The following is a 12,617-nucleotide window of genomic DNA, read 5'->3' on the forward strand; positions in this document are numbered from 1 at the left end:
CCACACGTTTCCTTCCGCCCGGTTCTCCCCATCCTCCTCCACAATGTCATCTTCTGCTCGTTCGTCTTCCATGACTGGTTTCTCTCCAGGTACTACAGCCCTTCCATGGGGGTCCAGTTTGTCCTCTCCCATGGTGTAAACCACCCGTCTTTCTTCTTCCGTGGTGTAGTGGACCTGCTCAGCGGAGGATGCTGCCGATGTTTTGCTGAGGATCTGTTTCTTGGGCAGGATCTTGACCTCACGGGCACTAACGCTGCCCTCTGGGTGGATGACCACCTGCAGTGCGGGGAGAGCCACCTGGGTGACAGTGGGGCGTGAGGGCAACACCTGAGGTGTGTGGTGATGGACGGGACTCCGCGGAGTGCTGTGGCTGAAGGATGACTGCGGTGAGCGGGGTGTGTGCAGGAGCTGGGGGTCAAAGGTCAATGGTGCAGACATAGTTTTGGGGGTGAGGGACCCATCGGTGAGGGTGGATGTGCTAGTGCCCGTGTAGTCTGTTTCTGAGGAGTCTGGCTCCCTTTCCCTGTCTTCTTCCTCAGTGCCATCCTCCTCCTCCTCATCCAGCAGAGGAGTGTCAGCGCTTCTCATCGCTCGGGCATCCAAGCTATCATCAGCAGTGGGCCTGAAAGGCAGGCAAGGCTGATAGCCATGGGACAGGCCATGCTCACTGCCCTCCTCCACTTTCAGCTCACTACCAACCTCCCTTTCCATTTCCACAACTCCCTTCTCACCCCCTTGGTAAGGGGAGTAATCCTCACATATCCCTACCTCAGCCCGTTCCTGGTTACCAGACTTGCAAGACACGGGACTAACCACCATGTACAGCTCATGTCTGTTGTTTTCCTGCGAACCGCCGAACTTTGGAGACGCTGCCACCGGCTCTCTGGATGTGCCACCCCTGGCAGAAGCAAGCTCAGGATCAGTGACCTTGGAGTAGTTGTGGACAGAGGTGTTGGTTTTGGACCTGGGAGTGGATGAGGAGCAGCCGCTGCTGGAGGCGTCAGAGAGAGCGGCATCAATGGAACACCCCGGGTAGCAGACCACTGGGGACGACCAGGTCTGGGAGCTCAAGATCTCATGCATGCGACTGTGTGTTCGTTCCCAGTCACTGTGAATAAAACAACAACAAAAAAATGCATAAAAATCAACAACAGTAACACACGCACATGCACACACACACTCACACCCACCCACCCACCCACACACACACACACACACACACACAAACACACACACCTTAACAACAAAAAAACACACACAAAAAATTAAAAAATCAACAATCAAAACACTTCAAAAAGCAAATAATTTTGCAACAAAAAAACACACACAAAATGAACAACAACAAATATCAACAAAAACAAAATTATGAAAAAAACCCAAAGAAACAAATAAAAACAACAACCAAACACACACAAAAAAAAGAATCTCATGATACAAGTATGTTTAAAAATCACTCTCTGAAACAAACCATATTTCAATAATGGTGATAAGGAACCAGAAAATAAACCTCTCAAACCAAACATCATATTTCTGATAAACATAGACTTGGGAAATGTGGATGGATGGGGGTGACCAACAAAGGACTCAAGGCTCACACATGATATATTCATCAAATAATGGTATTCTCCCCAACTCCCACTATTTAGTATTTCATTTGGTGTTATGTTTTATGATCATAGTTACTGACCTGTTGCATCAAAACTTTCACAGATGCATATACATAAGAAAACAGAGTGAAAATGGACAAAAAATTAAAAAAAGAGAGAAGAAAATAGATAAAGAAATGCTGTTCTTGTCAAACGAGGTTCATTTATTTCTTTAATTTCTTTCATTCAACATCTTTTCAATTTGCGTGATATTAGACGAAAGGTTCATTTGTTCATTCATATATGTAAAAGACAAAAAATCAATAAACCAGGGGAGCAAATATTACTGTTACTTATGTAACTTTTGGAATAACATCAAAATAATGTAATATTAAGCAGATTTTCTCTTTCTTATTCTCTTTCTCTCACTCTCTCTTGTTCTCATGTTGTGTTGTGTTGTTGTTGTTGTTGTTGTTGTTGTGGTGGTGGTGGTGGTGGTGGTGGTGGTAGTGGTGTGTGTGTGTGTGTGTGTGTGTGTGTGTGTGTGTGTGTGTGTGTGTGAAAGAGAGACATCAGACAGGTTAACAATTCAAATATGACCATACATCAATACAGAGCAAAAACTTTCAAGGACTTAAGCATCAAAGAAACAAAGCCATGCAAAATGTGTTTCAAACTTTAAAAATACAGGAGAGGTGAACATGCACTGTGGCTTAATCAAAATATGCCTCAGAAAAAAACAACATGCAATCAAACAAAAGACAACAAACTAGCAGACATACCAAAGAAAATTATGACACATGGATACAAACTGTAAGTAGCTGAAAAAGCAATGCATTGTTTCATATCTTCCTTTAACCAACAATAAAAAAAAAAAGGCCCTACGATTACAGCTAATCATTCTAGCTCTTAGAAAGAAAAAGCAAACCCTCCGTTTGACCTATATGGATGTCTGTTTTATGAGGGGGTAAATCACCATAAGCTAACACTGACCTTGTATTTGTATTTGTATTGACCCTTGGTGCCAATCTCAGTGCAAACATACCACATTCGATTTATCTCTTAAAAAAAAAAAAAAAAAATTAAGGGCAGTAAACTGAAGAATGAATCTGTTTATGTCTTGTTCACTGTGACCTTGTCCACAGTGTAGGAGAGGTGTGTAGGCAGAATCACACAATCTGATAAAGGTAAAAAGAACTGAAGTGGTTTGGGGGGTGTTGGGAGGGGGAGTGGTTCAGGGAGGATGGGGGGTTGGGGGGGGGGGGCTACTGCACGTACATACATACATACATATACATATTCATATATACAGCTGGACAGAAGTGCGCTAAACAAGCCTTAACAAAGGCTATAAGAAAAATAACATTGATAAATGCATCAGAGTAAAAACAACAGGAAGAGATGAGACTATGTGCCAAGTACAGCATGACACCTGAATACCTGAATACACAGTGACTACATACACCTCACAGAGAAGGCATGGTTGCAAATAAAATAGGAATATATACTAATACATATCTTTTCAAGATATGACCACAAATGCCACACAATAAACACATGTGTAAACATCAATAATAAGCTTGAATACAAGTGAGGCACACAAATAAATCTTTTATTATTATTATTATTTTTTTTTTTAACAAGTCTTCTAAAGCCACTACCCTTATAGAAGTAATCAGGATACAGATTCACAATGAATGTTTCATTTTGTCAGCAGAGAAGTGATATATCATTTTAACCCCTTGACTGCTGTACCTCAGTGAAATGGGATCAATGAATCATCAATCTGAAGTGAAATATACTACCTTTTCTTTTGTACTTTTAAGTGGTGTTATTGGTTTCGCTGAAGAAAAGTAATACAGTCCCAAGCCGCTCTGACTAACTCATTGACGGAACAGCCCTTTACTGACAAGCACACTCGTCAGCAGCAGTCAAGGGGTTAACCATGTCAGCCCCTTCCCCTTCTACAATTATGGCGTAAAATCCAGTGGAAAATGTTCTGACCACACCCACCACCCTGTGTGCAGGATATATCATACAAGTTAGTAAGAACATTACATAAAATTTTAAAAAAAGATTACAGAAAATCTGAGACAATATTTTACATTGATTCATTCAATTCATGGAGGTCACACCTAGACTACTATGAGGGGTTAAACGGTGGCCTAGCATTAATGGACCTGACTAGGAAGCAAGTGTCCGCAGGTTTGAATCCCATTAATGGACCAAGATTTTTGCCCCCCACACCTCCTCCAGCCCCACTCCCCTTGGAAAGACCTTAAGTGGTGGTCTGCATGTTGGTCATTTGGAGATGATAAACTGAGGAACCGTGAGCATGTAAAAGAATCTATGGAAACAAAGGTTTTGTCCCTGGAAAAATCCACTTTAATAGAATATCAAATGCACTTGCAGACAGGAATAAAATGCAGAAAAAAAAAATCTATAAGGGTTGCACTGCATTGTGGGTGACAAGCTCTCCTGGGGAGAGAGCCCAGATTTCACAAAGAGGAATCTGTTGTGACAAAATGTCATCCAATACAATACGAAACCTAATGTGATTACAGAATGACTCACTTGAACTTCTTCATGTCACTGAGGATAGAGGCCCCTATGATCCAAGGAAAGACTTCACTGAAAAGTGTTGTGTTGCCAGTCTGACGATGACTATTACTATCAAAACTACAGTGACACAAAACATCACACAGAAGAATTATTTTAACACTGAAAGGGCTATTTGACATAAAAAAAAAAAGTGGGAACTTGTACACAATTGAGCACATATCTCACACACATAGAAGGATAATCCCATAGGCATCCTCTGAATTCAAAAACTTTTTCTTGAAAAAGAAAACAAACAACCAAACAAAAAACACAAACAAAACAAAAACTAAAAAAACAAGAAACAATCTTTGGACGTCATATAACAGAAACTACCACTACATAAAAAAATGAGTTAGTGCTAATCTACAAGCAATATATATATATATATATATATATATATATATATATATATATATATATATATATATATATATATAAATACCGAAACAAAAAACATAAAGGGCTAAAAACAAAACAATTAAAAACACAAAAGCAGAAAGAAATATATCATAAATAAGGTACATTTATATATATATATATATATACACACGTATATACATTGTCATGCATCTGTGATGGATGGATATTAATGGACAATGACAGAAGCAAGTGACAAAACAAATTCTACTTGGCAAAGAGCTCACCATTTCACCTTCTTCTTCCCTGAAAATCACCATGATGATTAATCTTCTCTTATCATGCAGTAAATTTGAGGCATTTCATTATCACCAGCACATCTCTTTCATGACAGAAAGTTGAGTTTCAATCTAAAACTGGTGAATTCTAAAGTGAAATGAGACCTAGCACTGTTTAAGGCTCACCATTTAAACATTTGTGAGCTTTGCATATCCCTTCACTCACTCACACACACACACACAGACACAGACACAGACACACACACACACACACACACACACACACGTGCGTGTGCACGCCCACACACACACACACACACACACACACACACACACACACTCACTCACTCACTCACACATGCACTCACTCACAGATATACACAAAGAAATAAAAAAGAAACACACACATCAAAAACAGCCACACATGCGCTCACACAGACACAGACACACACACACACGTAGACAGACACACTCACAAATACACACACACACACAACACTTACACCCACACATACACTCTCACAAACAGATACACACAGACAAAGAGACACACACATTAACACCTCTGCACATACATTCAAACAACAATGAAAATACCAATGATAAAACAAGTTGAGTATCATGACTTTCACTCTTATGGTCAAGTAGTTTGATGCTGGAGAGCTTGCTGTAGTTTGGTGTTTGAGGTTCGATCCTTGGCGCTAACAAAACAGCAGATTATTTTTCTACACCAATCCAACCCCCTCCACACACAAACAAACATTCACGCACACTCAGCCTCTCACTCTCTCCATAAAACACACAACAAACGCACACAAAAAGAAGCACCACTGAAACGCAGAGAAAAGAAAGGCAGGGCGATACATACTTGTCGATGGTGCCCTGTCCGCATCCTCCTACACTCTCTTTTTCTGACTTTTCCTTGTCTTCTGCTGCCTGAAACAAATTATGTCAATGACAGTTTCAAACTGTTCAGGAAGGAGTGAAAAAATTTAGCCTGCCTTTCTTTTGATTTTCAATGACTAACTGCTGTTGAACACAGTGATTCTATGTATGCAATAAAGAAAAGAGAAAAAAAGATGACTGCTGGGACTGTAAAACTTAGAAATGGAGAAACCTAATTTTTGTTGTTGTTGAAATTCTTTGTAATTGAAAGGAAATGTTAATCATTTCATTTTCAGAATTTTATTTGATTAATATATACTGCCCCATTATTGGCAGAGAGAAAAAAAGTCTTTGATCCATCACTCTGTATGAGCAACATTGTCCCTTCTTAATCTCCATGGCTTTAGTCTCCACCAAATCATTTTAACATGATTTTTTAAAATAAACATTATCAATCAGTAAATATGTTGAAGACGAAATGAAGGTAGGCCTAATCCAGTCCAATCAAGGTACACACACACACACACACACACACACACACACACACACACACACTCTATACCACAAATCAGTATGTCACCCCCTCCCCCCCACCCTTCACTATTTCTTTACAAAAATTGCAATACCTTTTCAGGAGAGGCAAGTCTTTGGAGTCGTTTAGAGTATTCCTTTTTGCCTGTTTGCAGACCTGCAATAAGAAATGAACTGGTGCATTGTGTAAGCTTCAGATAATGTTCACTTTTTGGTTTATCATATTTTTATGTGCATTTCACTTTGTTTTTTCAAATGTTCTGTGTAACTTTTGTTTTTGTGTTTGTTTGTATAAATTCCTCAAACGAACACAATATGAACGTATTTGGTTTATCATATTTTTATGTGCATTTCACTTTGTTTTTTCAAATGTTCTGTGTAACTTTTGTTTTTGTGTTTGTTGATTGTATAAATTCCTCAAACGAACACAATATGAACGTAAACTAATTTTTGTTCACGTTTTTTCTTTCAAGACTTTGTATATTGAATGCTGTATTTTGTCATGTTCCTTAGATTAAAATGTTTAAACCATCGTTTAAGTTGCAGTACCTCACTGGCGATGAATTGCAGTTTATTCACTGTTGATCTCTCGATCAGTGGCACTCTGACCATAGATCAAAGCACAACATCACACAGAGAGGGAGAGATTGAGCAGAGGGGTAAAGGAGGAGTATGAGAGAACAAAGACAGGAAATAGATGAAAGGGGCGTTCTAGGATCAGGCTGGATTCTGAGTACACTGTTCCAAGTTAATGTGTGAATGCACACACACACACACACACACACACACACACACACACACTAACACACACACACACACACACACACAATACACACACACATCAGGACAACACAGAAAGAAACAATCCAGCCCTCACCTTCTTTCATGTAGAAGTCCACATAATGCTTGGCATGCAAGGCAGAGCCCACATGGAGGGAGTAGTTCTGCACTCGCCCGTTCTCCACTATCGGTGGGATGTCAGTGCTGTGGGGCCGGTACCTGTGAATGATCTGCAGCTTGTCCAGTGGCTGCTCATTCTGAAAACAGTTTCAGTTTCAGTTTCAAGGAGGCATCACAGCATGTGGACTAGTTTCAGTTTCAGTTTCAAGGAGGCATTAAAGTGTGTGGACTAGTTTCAGTTTCAAGGAGGCATCACAGCATGTGGACTAGTTTCAGTTTCAGTAACAAGGAGGCATTAAAGTGTGTGGACTAGTTTCAGTTTCAGTTTCAAGGAGGCATCACAGCATGTGGACTGACCATTATACACAACACCACATCTGCATAAAAACTGTAAAAAAAAGAAAAAAAAAAGCAAGAAAAAAAACGAAAGAAAGAAAAAAAAAAAAGCAGATGCTTGACCTATGCACAAACCCAAAGCACTGGTCTAGCCTTGAAAGCATACCCTTGGTTTGGGTGCCATGAAAACATGATGGCAGAAGTTGTTATTTCTTGTGTCATCAATCCGTCTTGTGCTTTTCCGTGTGAATGGGATGCTTGGTTATGGAAATCACATCTGATGTGAAGCACACAGACACACACACACACACACACACACACACACACACATGCACACAAACATCACAAATATTTTTGTTTGATATCACTTTTAGTAGAGGGACACATACACATAATGATTCAAAAATACTTACAAAAATTTTGGAAGCATTTTCTGCCAGTCTTTCTGCTTCCCTGTGAGTGACAACTCTTCGTGAGTTTTCTACAACAGCGGGCTGGATCTTCTTTTTCTTCTCTTTTCTGCAGAAAAAAGACATTCATGTCATGTACACACACACACACACACACACACACACACACACACACACACACACTTTATCTGGAATGTTACATCATCTCTCTCTCTCTCCACACACACACACACACACACACACACACATATATATATATACTTGTACATATATACACAATTATCAGAGCCTTACTGTTTACACCAAACATCCCCCTACCCCCCAAAAAAGAAGGTGTAGCAGAAGGTTCATTATCTGTGATCCAATTGTCTGTGTAACCTTAAATTCAAACTACAGAAATCACTTTGCTCTGAAATTGCATGCAAAAGATCAATAAAAGATACATTCTTAAGCAAAGCTCTGAACAACAACAAAACTCACATTCTTTGATAGAAGGAAAGACAAGAGAAAAAAAAAAGAACAACCTACTGACTAATTACCCACACCACAAATCAGTTACCCAGTCAGTCAAGGAAACAAACAATAAAATCAACCTATTGTCCAAGAACAGGGAAAATTCTTCTACTCCACACACTTTTCCTTCTTTCTGCGGCCTTTCTTGGAGTCATTGGAACTGGTCTGGTCTGAATCCCTGCTGGTGTCGATGGTCCTGTATTTCTCCTGGCTGTCACTTCTCTGGGAGCTTGACTTCTCTCTCTTTTCAGGCGACTTCTGCCGGGAAGAACGGGAACTTTTGGGCTGATCTAATTCTGTGGTTTCAAGAACCTGATACATCATGTCGAGGGTTTGCTGAAACAGAAATAGTTGTATTGGGTTTGGTTTTTTGGGTCATGTGAGAGGGAGAGGCTAAATCATGTACATATAAAACCAACAAACAAAATAAATAATTTTTTTTGGGTTTTGTTTATCTATCATTCATTTAAGGAACTATAAATTTCTATCCTGCAGTCTATGCAAAATACTCTGGACCCAGTACTCTAAGACTTGAAAGTCCAGCACTAAGTTTACTCTACTGCAACAGTGGATACTATTCCAAAGAGAAATGATTGACACCTGCATGACATGTTTGTTCTGTGCCTATGCAAGCAGATTAACTCATTCAACCCTGTGCCCGCCTGAGAGGCGTGTGCCGCTGATCGCCGTTCTCCGCCTAAGCCCGCCTGACAGGTGGGCGAAGAAACCCATATATTTAAACCGGTTCGTCAGCTCACTACTATGCATTAAACTGCTATGTAACGGAAGTAACTCTGACTTAACTTTCTTCCTCACTTGCACACGAAGTTTCGCTCCGAAAATTGAATGATTTGTGTGTTTTTTTATCTGGGTTTTTTTTTTTGCATTGATATGGTAATGGTGTGTTTAAACCTCTAGTCCCTGTGCTCCCAGGGTAGGTCCTTAAACCAGGAGCTTCCCAGCTATGGGCTGAATACAAAGACCTCAACGGTGGAGCAGGCGGAAGAGGAAGCTCCTACTTTCCCAATGGCTGCAACGGCGGATGAAAGCAACCACCTGAAGTCCTTGTGCATATGTGGATAAAGGATGGATGATGGACAGAGAGGGTTCAATAGCCCTGTAGGGCCACCTCTCTAGAGAAGACAGACTTGATCAAAATCACTCAGCCTGCTGAAGACAGAGTGTGTCAGCTACGGCACAGTTCTGGGTCAGATTAGGACACACACGCAACATCGATCATAGTCATGCATCAGACTACTTTAATGTCATGGCGTCGTTCCTATCAGCAACAACCGGAGAGGAACGGAGCTGGGCCCTTAGCCTCAAGAGGATCCACCCAAACGACCGGTGTCTCTGCTAACTCGGTGGTCAGAGGGAGGCAGAGTAGAGCATCTGACCTAACAAACCAGCCAACCAACATCAACCTCAGGGTGGCCCAATGGAATGCAGAGGGACTAAAGAAAAAGAAACCAGAACTGCAGGAATTTCTTTGTCAACACAGAACAGATGTCGTCTGCATTCAAGAAACACATCTGAAAGAACCTCAGAGATTCTTCATCAGAGGCTATGGGGCCTTCAGACAAGACCGAGAGGACAGACACAAAGGAAGAATCATCACTCTAGTCAAGAACTCCCACACCTGCAGTAGAAATTCTGCAATCTGGAAAGGGAGAACTGGAACACCACACCATCAAGCTTCTCCTACCTAGCGGAGACCTCTTCCTCACCAACTGCTACAACCCTCCTGCCTCCAGTCTTGGGGTGCACAAAGTGAAGCTTGAGGAATCAAGGCACCTTGTGATTGGAGACTTCAACAGCCACTCCCCAAGCTGGGGCTACGAGGAAATGGATCCACATGGTAAAGAATTAGAGGACTGGATGATGGAAAACAAGCTCATTTTAATCAATCAACCAGACAAGCCCACATGTTACTCAAGAGCATGGAAAACAATGTCAATGCCAGAACTTGCAATGGCCACAGAAGACGTCCACAAATTCACCTCCAGAGATGTCAGTTCCCAGTTGGGAGGTAGCGACCATCTGCCAGTCATTCTCAACATCTCCAGCTTGGGATGCACTAGACACACCATGGCTCCGAACTGGAACTTCAAACGAGCCAACTGGACCTTATTTGAAGAGATAATGGACAACCCTTGCCAAAACAGCAGTGAAGAAAACCATCTCAACAAGAAAGTCCAACACCTCACTGAAGCCATGTTACAGGCTGCAAAGAAATCCAAACCTAGGGGCAAGCGAAAACAGTGCAGGCCCTACTGGAGTTAACACCCTTCAGCAGCTCCACTCAGATCTGAATGCAGCAAGGGACACAATGGAAAAGAACCCCACACCAGAGAACATCCAAAAACACAACACATTCAAGGATACCTTCAACAACACAAAAAAGGAGGAGATACAGAAAAGTTGGAATCAAAAGACCAGCAGCCTCAACATGGATAAAGACACCAGCAAACTCTGGACCCTCACCAAAGTCCTAAATGATGACACAATTCATACACAAAGCCATACTGTACTGGAAGAAGAAGGTCAGCACTTCAGTGGAAAGAAAGCAGCAAATATTTTGGCAGATTTTTACAAAGAACAAAGCAAGACCACTGCCTCAGATGCCAAACTTCAGGAAGTCTGCACAAAGATCAAGGAGAAATTGAAACACCAATTTCCTTCAGAGCCCATGGCATCAGCCTTCACAATCATAGAACTAAATGCAGCCATCATGAAACTAAGCACAAGAAGGCTTCTGGAAAAGATTAAATTATGAACGATATGATCAAACACCTGGGGCATACAGCTAGAGAAAAACTCCTTCAGATCATTAATCAATCATGGAACACAGGGAAACTTCCAGACCCTTGGAGAGAAGCAGTCATCATCCCCATCAGAAAGAAACAGAAAGACAAGACAAAGAAATCTAGCTACTGGCCAATTAGCCTACTCAGCTGCCTGGGCAAGGTGATGGAAAGAATGGTAAACACAAGGCTGCTGAAACACCTGGAAAAAACCCATCTCCTCAGCAACACCCAGTCAGCTTACAGAAAGAACAGAAGCACAGAAGATCAACTGGTATACCTTGCTCAGGATATTGAAAATGCCTTCCAAGAGAAGAAGATACTGCCCATATTTGTCGATTTGGCCAAAGCTTTTGACAAGGTCTGGAGAGAAGGACTGCTCCTGAAGTTGCTGAACAAGAAAGTGTAAGGGAAAATGTACAGCTGGATACACAACTTCCTGCAGTACCGCACAGCACGAGAGAAACTGGATGGCAAAACAAGTTACCGCATCACTTTCCAGCAAAGCATGTCTCCAGAGCCCTCCACACCAATGATTTTGCTGTTTGGAATGCTGCAGAACATCTGAGCACTGCACGCCACAGAATGCAGGCAGCACTGGACCATTTGGACAACGGGCGTCTGACTGGGGTGTTCAAATCAACACAGCCAAAACAGTGACTACAATTTTCTCGCTATCACCACAACCAGAAATAGCAAAGCTTAACCTGAATGGAAGAGTACTGAAGCAGGATGACACTCCCACCTACCTTGGAGTGAAACTAGACAAAAGACTAACATGGAATCCCCACCTCAAAGAAACAGAGAAGAAAGCTACAAGGAAAATTGTCGTCATGAAGAAACTAGCTGGAACATCATGGGGTGACAACAGTAACATCCTGAAGAAAGTTTATGTGGGCACAGTCAGACCCACAGTGGAATACAGCAGCTCTGCTTGGTCCACAGCATCCAAAACAAACACCAACCACCTGAACAAAGTGCAGAATGCGGGCCTACAGCTGATCACTGGAGGAATGAAGACAACCCCGATCCAGGCAATGGAGAACTACGCAAACTTCCAGCCCTTGGAAGAATGACAGGAAGAGAAGGTTTACATTCACAGTGAGAAGCTGCTACGCATGCCAGACCACCCTGTGCACCCCAGCATCAAGAACCCCACCAAGAACAGGATTAACAGACAGAGTTTTAACCATCTCTCAAAATCCCTCTGCCAGAAAAATGCAAACTTGCTGCCAACAGCCCAGGAAGAAGTGGAATTGCTGACCATTTTTGAGGAGCCAGGCATCCCCCTGGATCATCATAAACATCCCAGGAATAGATAGGAAGGAAAGCCAAGCTCCATATGTCATAAAGGATGTGGCACAAAAGATGATTGATGAACATTACCATCCCAGTGAGTGGACACATGTCTTTACT

The 12,617-nt window shown here is 41.7% G+C and overlaps 1 protein-coding gene across 1 annotated transcript in view; it reads right to left on the reverse strand.

The window, feature by feature from the left end:
- Positions 1-982: 982 nt before the first annotated feature.
- Positions 983-12,617, reverse strand: part of LOC143293808 (uncharacterized) — a 15,666-nt gene continuing 4,031 nt past the window's right edge. Inside the window, exons 3-9 of the mRNA XM_076605071.1 lie at positions 8,519-8,733; positions 7,888-7,993; positions 7,116-7,275; positions 6,334-6,395; positions 5,691-5,758; positions 4,832-4,850; positions 983-1,108 (exon numbers count right to left, since the gene is read on the reverse strand). Coding sequence (XP_076461186.1) covers positions 1,106-1,108; positions 4,832-4,850; positions 5,691-5,758; positions 6,334-6,395; positions 7,116-7,275; positions 7,888-7,993; positions 8,519-8,733 — 633 coding nt within the window. The 3' untranslated portion in view covers positions 983-1,105. The remainder of the gene's footprint in view (positions 1,109-4,831; positions 4,851-5,690; positions 5,759-6,333; positions 6,396-7,115; positions 7,276-7,887; positions 7,994-8,518; positions 8,734-12,617) is intronic.

The sequence above is a fragment of the Babylonia areolata genome, chromosome 19 (genome assembly GCF_041734735.1).
Source record: "Babylonia areolata isolate BAREFJ2019XMU chromosome 19, ASM4173473v1, whole genome shotgun sequence".
Lineage (NCBI taxonomy): Eukaryota > Metazoa > Mollusca > Gastropoda > Neogastropoda > Buccinidae > Babylonia > Babylonia areolata.